The sequence below is a fragment of the Eleutherodactylus coqui genome, chromosome 11 (assembly GCF_035609145.1).
Source record: "Eleutherodactylus coqui strain aEleCoq1 chromosome 11, aEleCoq1.hap1, whole genome shotgun sequence".
Lineage (NCBI taxonomy): Eukaryota > Metazoa > Chordata > Amphibia > Anura > Eleutherodactylidae > Eleutherodactylus > Eleutherodactylus coqui.
Window position 1 is genome coordinate 140486062 of NC_089847.1, and position 13660 is coordinate 140499721.

A 13660-nucleotide genomic window follows, 5' to 3' on the forward strand; every position below is an offset into this window, starting at 1 on the left:
CCCAAGTATCAACGTGTCATTATCCCGTCCCCCGCAAGTGTCAGCGTGTCATTATCCCGTCCCCCAAGTATCAGCGTGTCATTATCCCGTCCCCCAAGTGTCAGCGTGTCATTATCCCGTCCCCCCAAGTATCACCGTGTCATTATCCCGTCCCCCCAAGTATCAGCGTGTCATTATCCCGTCCCCCCCCAAGTATCACCGTGTCATTATCCTGTCCCCCAAGTATCAGCGTGTCATTATCCCATCCCCCAAGTATCAGCGTGTCATTATCCCGTCCCCCAAGTATCAGCGTGTCATTATCCCGTCCCCCAAGTATCAGCGTGTCATTATCCCATCCCCCCAAGTGTCAGCGTGTCATTATCCCGTCCCTCCCCAAGTATCACCGTGTCATTATCCCGTCCCCCAAGTATCAGCGTGTCATTATCCCATGCCCCAAGTGTCAGCGTGTCATTACCCCGTCCCCCAAGTGTCAGTGTGTCATTATCCCGTCCCCCAAGTGTCAGCGTGTCATTACCCCGTCCCCCAAGTGTCAGCGTGTCATTATCCCGTCCCCCAATTATCAGTGTGTCATTATCCCGTCCCCCAAGTGTCAGCGTGTCATTACCCCGTCCCCCAAGTGTCAGCGTGTCATTATCCCATGCCCCAAGTGTCAGCATGTCATTACCCCATCCCCCAAGTGTCAGTGTGTCAAAATCCCGTCCCCCAAGTGTCAGAGTGTCATTATCCTGTCCCCCAAGTGTCAGCGTGTCATTATCCCGTCCCCCAAGTATCAGCGTGTCATTATCCCGTCCCCCAAGTGTCAGCGTGTCATTATCCCGTCCCCAAAGTGTCAGCGTGTCATTATCCCGTCCCCCAAGTATCAGCGTGTCATTATCCTATCCCCCAAGTGTCAGCGTGTCATTATCCCGTCCCCCTAGTATCAGCATATCATTATCCCATCCCCCAAATATCAGCGTGTCATTATCCTATCCCCCAAGTGTCAGCGTGTCATTATCCCGTCCCCCAAGTATCAGCATATCATTATCCCGTCCCCCAAATATCAGCGTGTCATTATCCGTCCCCCAAGTATCAGCGTGTCATTATCCCGTCCCCCAAGTGTCAGCATGTCATTATCCCGTCCCCCAAGTATCAGCGTGTCATTATCCCGTCCCCCAAGTGTCAGCGTGTCATTATCCCGTCCCCCAAGTGTCAGCGTGTCATTATCCCGTCCCCAAAGTGTCAGCGTGTCATTATCCCGTCCCCAAAGTGTCAGCGTGTCATTATCCCGTCCCCCAAGTATCAGCGTGTCATTATCCCATCCCCCAAGTATCAACCTGTCATTATCCCGTCCCCCAAGTATCAGCGTGTCATTATGCCGTCCCCCAAGTATCAGCGTGTCATTATCCCGTCCCCCAAGTGTCAGCGTGTCATTATCCCGTCCCCCAAGTATCAGCGTGTCATTATGCCGTCCCCCAAGTATCAGCGTGTCATTATCCCGTCCCCCAAGTATCAGCGTGTCATTATCCCGTCCCCAAAGTGTCAGCGTGTCATTATCCCGTCCCCCAAGTATCAGCGTGTCATTATCCCATCCCCCAAGTATCAACCTGTCATCATCCCGTCCCCCAAGTATCAGCGTGTCATTATGCCGTCCCCCAAGTATCACCGTGTCATTATCCCGTCCCCCAAGTGTCAACGTGTCATTATTCCGTCCCCCAAGTGTCAACGTGTCATTATTCCGTCCCCCAAGTGTCAACGTGTCATTATCCCGTCCCCCAAGTGTCAACCTGTCATTATCCAGTCCCCCAAGTGTCAGCGTGTCATTATCCCGTCCCCCAAGTATCAGCATGTCATTATCCCGTCCCCCCAAGTATCAACGTGTCATTATCCCGTCCCCCAAGTATCAGCGTGTCATTATCCCGTCCCCCAAGTGTCAACCTGTCATTATCCAGTCCCCCAAGTGTCAGCGTGTCATTATCCCGTCCCTCAAGTGTCAGTGTGTCATTATCCCGTCCCCCCAAGTATCAACGTGTCATTATCCCGTCCCCCAAGTATCAGCGTGTCATTATCCCGTCCCCCAAGTGTCAGCCTGTCATTATCCCGTCCCCCCAAGTGTCAGCCTGTCATTATCCCATCCCCCAAGTATCAACCTGTCATTATCCCGTCCCCCAAGTATCAGCGTGTCATTATGCCGTCCCCCAAGTGTCAGCCTGTCATTATCCCGTCCCCCCAAGTGTCAGCCTGTCATTATCCCGTCCCCCCAAGTATCAGCGTGTCATTATCCAGTCCCCCAAGTATCAGCGTGTCATTATCCCGTCCCCCAAGTGTCAGCCTGTCATTATCCCGTCCCCCCAAGTATCAGCGTGTCATTATCCCATCCCCCAAGTATCAACCTGTCATTATCCCGTCCCCCAAGTATCAGCGTGTCATTATGCCGTCCCCCAAGTATCAGCGTGTCATTATCCCGTCCCCCCCAAGTATCAGCGTGTCATTATCCCATCCCCCAAGTATCAACCTGTCATTATCCCGTCCCCCAAGTATCAGCGTGTCATTATGCCGTCCCCCAAGTATCAGCGTGTCATTATCCCGTCCCCCCCAAGTGTCAGCATGTCATTATCCCGTCCCCCAAGTGTCAGCGTGTCATTATCCTGTCCCCCCAAGTATCACCGTGTCATTATCCCGTCCCCCCCAAGTATCACCGTGTCATTATCCCGTCCCCCCCAAGTATCACCGTGTCATTATCCCGTCCCCCAAGTATCAGCGTGTCATTATCCCGTCCCCCAAGTATCAGCGTGTCATTATCCCGTCCCCCAAGTATCAGCGTGTCATTATCCCGTCCCCCAAGTATCAGCGTGTCATTATCCTGTCCCCCAAGTGTCAGCGTGTCATTATCCCGTCCCCCAAGTATCAGCGTGTCATTATCCCGTCCCCCAAGTGTCAGCGTGTCATTATCCCGTCCCCAAAGTGTCAGCGTGTCATTATCCCGTCCCCCAAGTATCAGCGTGTCATTATCCCGTCCCCCAAATATCAGCGTGTCATTATCCTATCCCCCAAGTGTCAGCGTGTCATTATTCCGTCCCCCAAGTGTCAGCGTGTCATTATTCCGTCCCCCAAGTGTCAACGTGTCATTATCCCGTCCCCCAAGTGTCAGCGTATCATTATCCCGTCCCCCAAGTGTCAGCGTGTCATTATCCCGTCCCCCAAGTGTCAGCGTGTCATTATCCCGTCCCCCAAGTGTCAGCGTGTCATTATCCCGTCCCCCAAGTGTCAGCCTGTCATTTTCTGCCCTCGGTTTTGGGGGGCCGTGTCCTGGTCCCAGATACCATTTCTATGCAGCTTCTCTCGCTCTTAGATGAGGGGCATCTTCAGTGCGTGGGGCAGATATTATATGGACGGGATTATCTCCTTCGGCGGGAGCACAATGAGCTGCGCCTTCCACTTACTGGAATCCATATTTCTCCAAGACAGAGAGAAATAAAACCCACGCGGCCGCGCTAATTGTTAATTCTTCTATGATGTCTCTTTCCGGAATCGTATCATTTCCCCCAGAGGAGGTCAGGATCCTCCACGGAGATTTATATAACTTGTGGCCGGAGGGAGCAGGACGTCCCCTCGCTGCCGGGGGACAAACGGACGCTTATATGTACTATGGAGGCAGGACAGACCCCTTTTGGGGTGCAGGAGGCGATCTGGGTGTAAAGGGCATCTTGCGGTTTCCCCTGCGCCGTGCATTCATAATATTGCCGGAAGACATTTGAGAATTGTTCAGATCTGGCACCATTTTCCTGGCATGGGTTATGGCTGTCCCGCTGGGCCATGGCGGGTCCTGCGTGGGGGAGACTTAAAGGATGGAAGTGATTAGAGTCCTCCTCTGCGGGGTGTTTGTTCACCCAGCGGGACAGTGGACTCTGATGATACAAGTTTGGTGCCCGCGGGCACATTCTGTGGTTCTCCGCCCTGTCACTCCTATGAAGTACGTTTTTAGTGTTCGCCCTGTATGTAGCGACCGGGGAAGAGTGAGCACTAATGAGCTGGTCGGGCCACAGACATCTGCTTTTCAGCAAGGCCGTGTCCCGGTAGCGCAGCGCGGTCCCGCTCGTCTCCCGCTCTCCATCCTTCACAGATGTAGGGGATATTTTTAAGTTGCAGCATCTGTGTCCCTGGCACACACCACTGGCAGAAGCCTCAGTGTGCCTCTGGCGCCGTCACATGGCTCAGCCGCCGCGTCTGCCAGTTGCTATTTATCTTACCTTTCATTCTTGACTTTGCTCATTTTTACGTTGTAACTGAAATGCCCTCAACGTCTCGTCGGGAGGAACCTGCGCCATTCCACATCCATCTTTTCAGGGGCCGCTAATTAGGAGCAATATGTTGATCAGCCGCAGCTATGTTAATTAATTACAGCGAGGGGGGACGGGGGGATATATAATTTTTTACACAATTTTATTTTTTGCAGAAATGAATCCAAAGTGAAGTGTGGTCGGCCTCGCAGTCACCTCTTTGTGTTCCGTCGTCTCAACCCAATTACTCATTGTTCCTCGCGCTGAATATGCGGCTGCATAAATAAAGTATCACAGATTTGCATATTTTATTTAGTGCCGTGGCAAATAATGTTTCTTAACTAGGTCTCCACAGACTCTTCATTTTTACTTGAGAGAGGAAAAAAATCCCCCAGAGCTGTCGTTTTAGGACATTTTCACCAAAGGAAGCAGAACACAAATCTGAATCCAGAGCAGGAAAGTGATGTGAGGGGGTTTCATGTGGCTGCTCCCGACTACCGGCAGGGACCCCTCACACGGACAGGAAGGTGGCGATCACGGATTGTAATAAACGTCCTCTCAGAAATCAGCCTCAAACATATTTTTTTCAGAATTGGGGTAATTTTTTTGTCTTTTTGATGTCACAATCTGCATTTAGAAAAATCCTAAATTTCTGCAGTTTCACACACTGACCACTAGGCCTAATCATAGTCAGACACTTCCTGTTTTGTCATCTCATTATCATCACAGGCAGGATTACACTGAGAGGAGACACCTATATATAGATAACACAGGAGCCACCATTCACAATAGTCACAGCTCACCTCCTCCCCTCCCCGTACAGAAAGGATCACACTGAGAGGAGACACCTATGTATAGATAACACAGGATCCACCATTCACAATAGTCACAGCTCACCTCCTCCCCTCCCTGTACAGACAGGATTACACTGAGAGGTGACACCTATATATAGATAACATAGGGTCCACCATTCACAATAGTCACAGCTCCCCTCCCCGTACAGAAAGGATCACACTGAGAGGAGACACCTATGTATAGATAACATGGGACCCACTATTCACAATAGTCACAGCTCACCTCCTCCCCTCCCTGTACAGACAGGATTACACTGAGAGGAGACACCTATATATAGATAACACAGGAGCCACCATTCACAATAGTCACAGCTCACTTCCTCCCCTCCCTGCACAGACAGGATTACACTGAGAGGTGACACCTATATATAGATAACAGAGGACCCACCATTCACAACAGTCACAGCTCACCTCCTCCCCTCCCTGCACAGACAGGCTTACACTGAGAGGAGACACCTGTATATAGATAACACAGGACCCACCATTCACAATAGTCACAGCTCACCTCCTCCCCTCCCTGTACAGACAGGATTATACTGAGAGGAGACACCTATATATAGATAACACAGGAGCCACCATTCACAATAGTCACAGCTCACCTCCTCCCCTCCCTGTACAGACAGGATTACACTGAGAGGAGACACCTATATATAGATAACACAGGAGCCACCATTCACAATAGTCACAGCTCACCTCCTCCCCTCCCTGTACAGACAGGCTTACACTGAGAGGAAACACCTATATATATTGATAACGCAGGAGCCACCATTCACAATAGTCACAGCTCCCCTCCTGCACAGATAGGATTACACTGAGAGGAGACACCTATATATAGATAACACAGGATCCACCATTCACAATAGTCACAGCTCACCTCCTCCCCTCCCTGTACAGACAGGATTACATTGACAGGAGACACCTATATATAGATAACACAGCACCACCATTCACAATAGTCACAGCTCACCTCCTCCCCCTCCCTGTACTGGCAGGATTACACTGAGAGGAGACACCTATATATAGATAACACAGGAGTCATCATTCACAATAGTCCCAGCTCACCTCCTCCCCTCCCAGCACTGACAGGATTACACTGAGAGGAGACACCTATATATAGATAACACAGGAGTCATCATTCACAATAGTCACAGCTCACCTCCTCCCCTCCCTGCACTGACAGGATTACACTGAGAGGAGACACCTATATATAGATAACACAGGGTCCACCATTCACAATAGTCACAGCTCACCTCCTCCTCTCCCTGTACAGACAGGATTACACTGAGAGGAGACACCTATATATAGATAACACAGGGTCCACCATTCACAATAGTCACAGCTCACCTCCTCCCCTCCCTGTACAGACAGGATTACACTGAGAGGAGACACCTATATATAGATAACACAGGGTCCACCATTCACAATAGTCACAGCTCACCTCCTCCCCTCCCTGTACAGACAGGATTACACTGAGAGGAGACACCTATATATAGATAACACAGGGTCCACCATTCACAATAGTCACAGCTCACCTCCTATTTTACACCTTCCGTCCCTTTACTTAATTGGAAAACTCCTTTTAATATCCGCATTACTCACATTTGACCTGCTGCACCACGTGGATGTTAATTATTGTGAAAACCGCACCAATTTGTGAGGATAAGTAGCACGTGGGCCTTTACTTCAGCTTCTGCACGCGTGGACTCTCAGGCCAGAAGAGATCTGCATTCAGCTCCCAGAGGATTGTCTAGACTGGACACAATAGTAACAAACCCTCAGCTGTGAGCAGTATTAGGGCTCTACTGGTATTGCAACGTCCTGTTGGAAATAAGGATCTTTCCATTCATTGATCTTAAAAGTGTGGGGGGGGGGGGGGGGGGAGGGGTTAAAGGGCAAAGAAAGTTTAAAAAAATTGCTGAAGTCTGACAGTGACGGCAGAAGTTTTGATCTGTGAGGGTCCAAGTGCTGAGACCCCCGCTGATCGCTGAAACAAAGGGCTGTGACCCGTCTATGGGCTGGCCTATAACAGCTGATCACCGGGCTCGGCTCAAGGCTTCTGCCATCGCATCACCAAAGTTGCTGAAGTGTCGCTACTATGCGTCAGATTTTTCTGGAGGTGCGGGCCCCGCTTTACACTGGAAGCTCCTATGAGGGGAAGGGGTCAACGACCTCACATAACCCCTGTATGAGGAGTCCGCGGATACTGACGGCCCTCGTGGACACCTGTTTGGGCGCAGCGGGAGATCTTCTATGTCAGTTCTGTATCAGTAATCTGATGTGTAAGAGGAAGTCCTCTGACCACAATGTGTAGAAATAGCCGCGGCCAGAAAGGCGCTGGAGACTCATCTGCCATTTGTTTTACAGCAGATCTATGCAGCGCAGCTCGCCAGCATGCAGGTATCTCCGGGAGCCAAGATGCCGTCCACACCTCAACCGCCAAACTCTACTGGAGCCCTGTCCCCCACTGCCCTGAAGAGTGAGAAAAGAGGGACCAGCCCCGTCACACATATCAAGGTAACAGAACCTGACGGCCATGCCTGTATTGTATAATCACTTCCAGTCTGGAGACAGTGGCACTACTCTGGTGCAGGCTGTGCATGGCTTACACTCTGGTGTCGGCTGTGCGGAGGCCTCTACTCTGGTGTCGGCTGTGCGGAGGCCTCTACTCTGGTGTCGGCTGTGCGGAGGCCTCTACTCTGGTGTCGGCTGTGCGGAGGCCTCTACTCTGGTGTCGACTATGCGGAGGCCTCTTCTCTGGTATCGGCTGTGCGGTGGCCTCCACTCTGGTGTCGGCTGTGCGGAGGCCTCTACTCTGGTGTCGACTATGTGGAGGCCTCTAATCTGGTGTCGGCTGTGCAGAGGCCTCTTCTCTGGTATCGGCTGTGCGGTGGCCTCCACTCTGGTGTCGGCTGTGCGGTGGCCTCCACTCTGGTGTCGGCTGTGCGGAGGCCTCTACTCTGGTGTCGACTATGTGGAGGCCTCTAATCTGGTGTCGGCTGTGCGGTGGCCTCTACTCTGGTATCGGCTGTGCGGTGGCCTCCACTCTGGTGTCGGCTGTGCGGAGGCCTCTACTCTGGTGTCGACTATGTGGAGGCCTCTACTCTGGTGTCGGCTGTGCGGTGGCCTCCACTCTGGTATTGGCTGTGTGGTGGCCTCTACTCTGGTATCAGCTGTGCGGTGGCCTCCACTCTGGTGATGGCTGTGCGGTGGCCTCCACTCTGGTGACGGCTGTGCGGTGGCCTCCACTCTGGTGATGGCTGTGCGGTGGCCTCTACTCTGGGGACGGCTGTACGGTGGCCCCTACTCTGGGGACGGCTGTACGGTGGCCTCTACTCTGGTGACGGCTGTGCGGTGGCCTCTATTCTTGGGACGGCTTTGCAGTGGCCTGTACTCTGGTGAGGGCTGTGCGGTGGCCTCTATTCTGGGGACGGCTGAGCGGTGGCCTTTATTCTGGGGATGGCTGTGCAGTGGCCTCTATTCTGGTGACGGCTGTGCGGTGGCCTCTATTCTGGTGACGGCTGTGTGGTGGCCCCTATTCTCTGGACGGCTGTGCCGGGGCCTCTATTCTGGTGACGGCTGTGTGGTGGCCTCTATTCTGTGGACGGCTGTGCCGTGACCTCTATTCTAGTGACGGCTGTGCGGTGGCCTCTATTCTCTGGACGGCTGTGCGGTGGCCTCTATTCTTGGGACGGCTGTGCGGTGGCCTCTATTCTGGGGACGGTTGTACGGTGGCCTCTATTCTGGGGACGGCTGTGCGGTGGCCTTTATTCTGGGGACGGCTGTGCGGTGGCCTCTATTCTAGGGACGGCTGTGCGGTGGCTTCTATTCTGGTGACGGCTGTGCAATGGCCTTTATTATGAGACGGGTGGTGGCCTTTATTATGGTGATGGCTGTGCGGTAGCCTCTATTCTGGGGACGGCTGTGCAATGGCCTCTATTCTGGGGACGGCTGTGCTGTGGCCTCTATTCTGGGGACGGCTGTGCTGTGGCCTCTATTCTGGGGACGGCTGTGCTGTGGCCTCTATTCTGGGGACGGCTGTGCGGTGGCCTCTATTCTGGGGACGGCTGTGCGGTGGCCTCTATTCTGGGGACGGCTGTGCGGTGGCCTCTATTCTGGGGACGGCTGTGTGGTGGCCTCTATTCTAGTGACGGCTGTGTGGTGGCCTCTATTCTAGTGACGGCTGTGCGGTGGCCTTTATTCTGGGGACGGCTGTGCAGTGGCTTCTATTCTGGGGACGGCTGTGCGGTGGCCTTTATTCTGGGGACGGCTGTGCAGTGGCTTCTATTCTGGGGACGGCTGTGCGGTGGCCTCTATTCTGGGGACGGCTGTGCGGTGGCCTCTATTCTGGGGACGGCTGTGCGGTGGCCTCTATTCTGGGGACGGCTGTGCGGTGGCCTCTATTCTGGGGACGGCTGTGCGGTGGCCTCTATTCTGGTGACGGCTGTGCGGTGGCCTCTATTCTGGGGACGGCTGTGCGGTGGCCTCTACTCTGGGGACGGCTGTGTGGTGGCCTCTACTCTGGTGATGGCTGTGCGGTGGCCTCTATTCTGGGGACGGCTGTGCGGTGGCCTCTATTCTGGGGACGGCTGTGTGGTGGCCTCTATTCTGGGGACGGCTGTGCGGTGGCCTCTACTCTGGTGACGGCTGTGCGGTGGCCTCTACTCTAGTGACGGCTGTGCGGTGGCCTCTATTCTGGGGACGGCTGTGCGGTGGCCTCTATTCTGGGGACGGCTGTGTGGTGGCCTCTACTCTGGTGACGGCTGTGTGGTGGCCTCTACTCTAGTGACGGCTGTGCGGTGGCCTCTATACTGGGGACGGCTGTGCGGTGGCCTCTATTCTGGGGACGGCTGTGCGGTGGCCTCTATTCTGGGGACGGCTGTGTGGTGGCCTCTACTCTAGTGACGGCTGTGCGGTGGCCTCTATTCTGGGGACGGCTGTGCGGTGGCCTCTATTCTGGGGACGGCTGTGCGGTGGCCTCTATTCTGAGGACGGCTGTGCGGTGGCCTCTACTCTGGTGACGGCTGTGCGGTGGCCTCTATTCTGAGGACGGCTGTGCGGTGGCCTCTACTCTAGTGACGGCTGTGCGGTGGCCTCTATACTGGGGACGGCTGTGCGGTGGCCTCTATTCTGGGGACGGCTGTGCGGTGGCCTCTATTCTGAGGACGGCTGTGCGGTGGCCTCTACTCTGGTGACGGCTGTGCGGTGGCCTCTACTCTGGTGACTGATGTGGTCTCTCGGTTCTGACGCAGAAGTGATACTGTTACTTTGTATTTCCTTGTGCGCTGCTGCTTCTGTAATCCTGCGGATGTTACATTGTATCTGCTGACTTAGATACGTGATGATACATTGTATCTGCTGACTTAGATACGTGATGATACATTGTATCTGCTGACTTAGATCCAGGCAGTGTCCATGATACCACCCTCATCAGGATAATAAACATCACACTATCACACCCAACCTGGGGAAGCAGATGGAGACTACATAAAAGAGCTCCAGAACCCCCCTCAGGTGGCGCCCTCTGCACCCGTTAGACCCCCCAACCATGTTAGTAGCCGTGGCCCCTTATATCCCGCAGCGGCACCTACACAAAATCTGCATCCACTTGAAAAGACATTAAAATATTAAGAAAATAAATCAACTTTAATCGCTTTATTAAAGAAAACCAGTTGCCATGGAGACGGATGGTAACAAAACGTGTCCCAGACACTCTCCTCCGGACGGCGAAGTCTCCAGACGATGCTGCAATATAAGAAACGCTCAAGCGGCCACAGAGACCGGTTATTGACAAGCTGACAGTCCTAGAAAACACAAAAGTGGAGTCCGCCCAAAGTGGGGTTGTGTTTGTAACACCGCCCGGGGCAGCAGACGTTATTGTAGTGGTCCTTGGAGCCTCATAACCTCAGCGGCCGTAGCCCAACAGCGCGATGTGGGGGCCGCGGGCGGCGAGTTATCAAGAGTAGAGAACGGAATGGAAATGGAAAGGTTCTGCAACTTCTGTTTTAATTCTGCACCACTTTCAAGATGGCTGCTTGCTGTCAGTGAATGACTCCATTCTTGTTTAAAGCTAGAGCCTGACACCCTGTACAATATCTATTGCCACTGAGGGTTTGTTACTATGTATCAGTGCTGGTAAGAGCTTTTTACTGGAGTCTAGGACAAATGTAACAGACGCTTCCCATTCATTGATAGCAAGCAGAGATCTTGTGAGGAGCGGAGACATGAAGTACAGAAGGTTTCCTGACACAGAGATGGTAGGTTGCGGTTCAAGTTTCCACGGATCCACCACCATCGTTTCACCAGTAAGGCTCCATTCAGACCTGCGATTATTGTTTGAACGTGCGAACGGCGTCTGAGTTCGTGCCGCGTGTTCATGTCAGCAAATACACCGCTGAACAGCCGACTGCCATGTTTATCTCTTTATCTCCGCTGGCCGTCGCTCCGCCGGAGGAGGTTTGCACTGTCCATCCGTCATGGTGGTTCTGAGTGGGGTTCCTAGTTGTCGTATGGTGTGCGGATCCAGAGCCGGCGCCGTGTGTTTGTGGCGGATCACACAGTGTCACATCAATATAAGGGAAACGTATTGTTGCTTTCCACAAAGAAAACATGGCAGCTCCAGAAACAGACGGCCATCTGCCGGGACATGTGCGCAAATAAATAAAACATCATCTACTCTGCCAGATCCAACATATCTATCTACTACTCTTATCTAAGGGTAGCCTAGAGGGAAAAGACGGAATCGCCGGCGGCCAGAAGCAGACGGAACCTCACTTGGTTCAGATTCTCATCGTAACACACCGCCAACACCTCTGTCCAGAAACCCCAGATACTAGTGACCACTCAAAGGGCCTCTCAACCCAAAGTCCAATAGTCATCAGAGCCGACACCTTATACTACAGTGACATCATCTATTACTGCTGACAACCAGCCTGCATATCATGTCTGACAGGTAGTCACAGCCCCGCCCCCTGCTGATGACATCACTGGTATAATGACACGTGATCAGACATGAGATCCAACACATTATACTACAGTGACATCATCTATTACTGCTGCATCATGTTTGAGTGGTAGTCACAGCCCCGCCCCCTGCTGATGATATCACTGGTATAATGAGGTAGTCACAGCCCCACCCCCTGCTGATGATATCACTGGTATAATGAGGTACTCATATCCCCGCCCGCTGATGATGTCACTGCTATAATGAGGTAGTCACAGCCCCACCCCCTGCTGATGACATCACTTGTATAATGAGGTAGTCAGCCCCGCCCACTGATGATGTCACTGGTGTAATGACATGTGATCCACGCACCTTATACTACAGTAACATCATCTATCACTGTGAATGTAGTCCTGGGGACTCTTCATGGGATTACGTAAACTCCGGCCCTGCGTCGTGCGCTGCGCTCTCCTCCTGCACTTGGTGACATCACAACGACTACTCAGATATTCCTCACCATTACAGACCGAATGTCATCCGTGTGCGTCCCGCTGAAAGGCAGGTGGAGCTCCTCCAGTGAGGGTCCGCTGACGGAACAACCAGCAGGGTGTTTTGGGTGGTTCTATCTGGTATGATGGAAGGAGGAGCGTGCGTCAAAATTCCAGCTGCCGCCAAATCAGTAACTGTGCTGACCGGGGGCTTCATGAGCAACTTCACGGGGCGTAGAGAGAGCGCTGTTCATGAAGAGCTGATCACATGATGGCGAGGTGCACCTTCATTCACCAAAACGCATATATTTACACATGAGGGGCGGACATCACACGGCGCATGACAGAAATCTGCCCTGTTGCACCTTCCTTCTACTGTCTGTGTCAGTCTTCACTATATTTCTGCCATTCTCTTCATGAATCGAAAACCTCAGGATGGACAGAACTAGAACTCCCTCCTAAATAGTGGCGTCCATGCTATATAATATGCCATGAATATCTGCGCTTGGGGGTCATTAGTCACCCAGATAGCGGGGTCTTGTTGCTTCATTGCTATTCCTACGCCATCTCGGACCCCGGCTCCAGGCGGCAGTGATTCAGGGCCGATGCTAAACCTGCCGGCTGACTCAGACTTCCCAGGTCTGTGTAGGTAGCGGTGGGCCGCGGCCGGCTGCCTCGGAGTGGGCACGGGTTAATTACTCCGGCTTCCCTGAGGAAATGAACTTTTCCAGATCCTGTAATTAGTCCCAGGCTGGATACATTGTTGGTCTTTGTCGGGATTGACCCTTTCATGGCTGGAGCCGGGGATGATGGAGGACTACTGAAGGCATTTCCAGGGAGAAGCTGCCGCTCTGCGGTATAAACTGGCGCGACTCAACGGGAGGTTAAATAATTCTTTGTAAATGCCCGGGGTTAATTTAGATCTTAGAAAACACATTAAGACACAAACCGTAACGTGCCGTAATTCAGGTTTTAATTTGGCACAAAGAAAGTAGCAGCGAGCGTGTTGATGTAAATATAAGGCTAACGCGCGGGAATTAATGAGGCTTCCTTAGGTGGCTTCTTGGAGGGCGCCGATAATTAGCTGCCTTTGTTATTTCAGCGGGAGCCGGTGGCATTGTC

At 52.8% G+C, this 13660-nt stretch overlaps 1 protein-coding gene across 7 annotated transcripts in view; it reads left to right on the top strand.

Moving 5' to 3' along the window:
- The window catches only part of SOX6 (SRY-box transcription factor 6), a 461372-nt gene that overhangs the window by 406358 nt on the left and 41354 nt on the right, over positions 1-13660 (top strand). For 5 of the 7 annotated variants that reach the window (XM_066583692.1, XM_066583696.1, XM_066583694.1 and 2 more), the window contains exon 11: positions 7475-7624. In XM_066583692.1, the coding sequence (XP_066439789.1) occupies positions 7475-7624 (150 nt within the window). The remainder of the gene's footprint in view (positions 1-7474; positions 7625-13660) is intronic. The other 2 variants (XM_066583695.1, XM_066583698.1) reach the window with 1 other exon arrangement.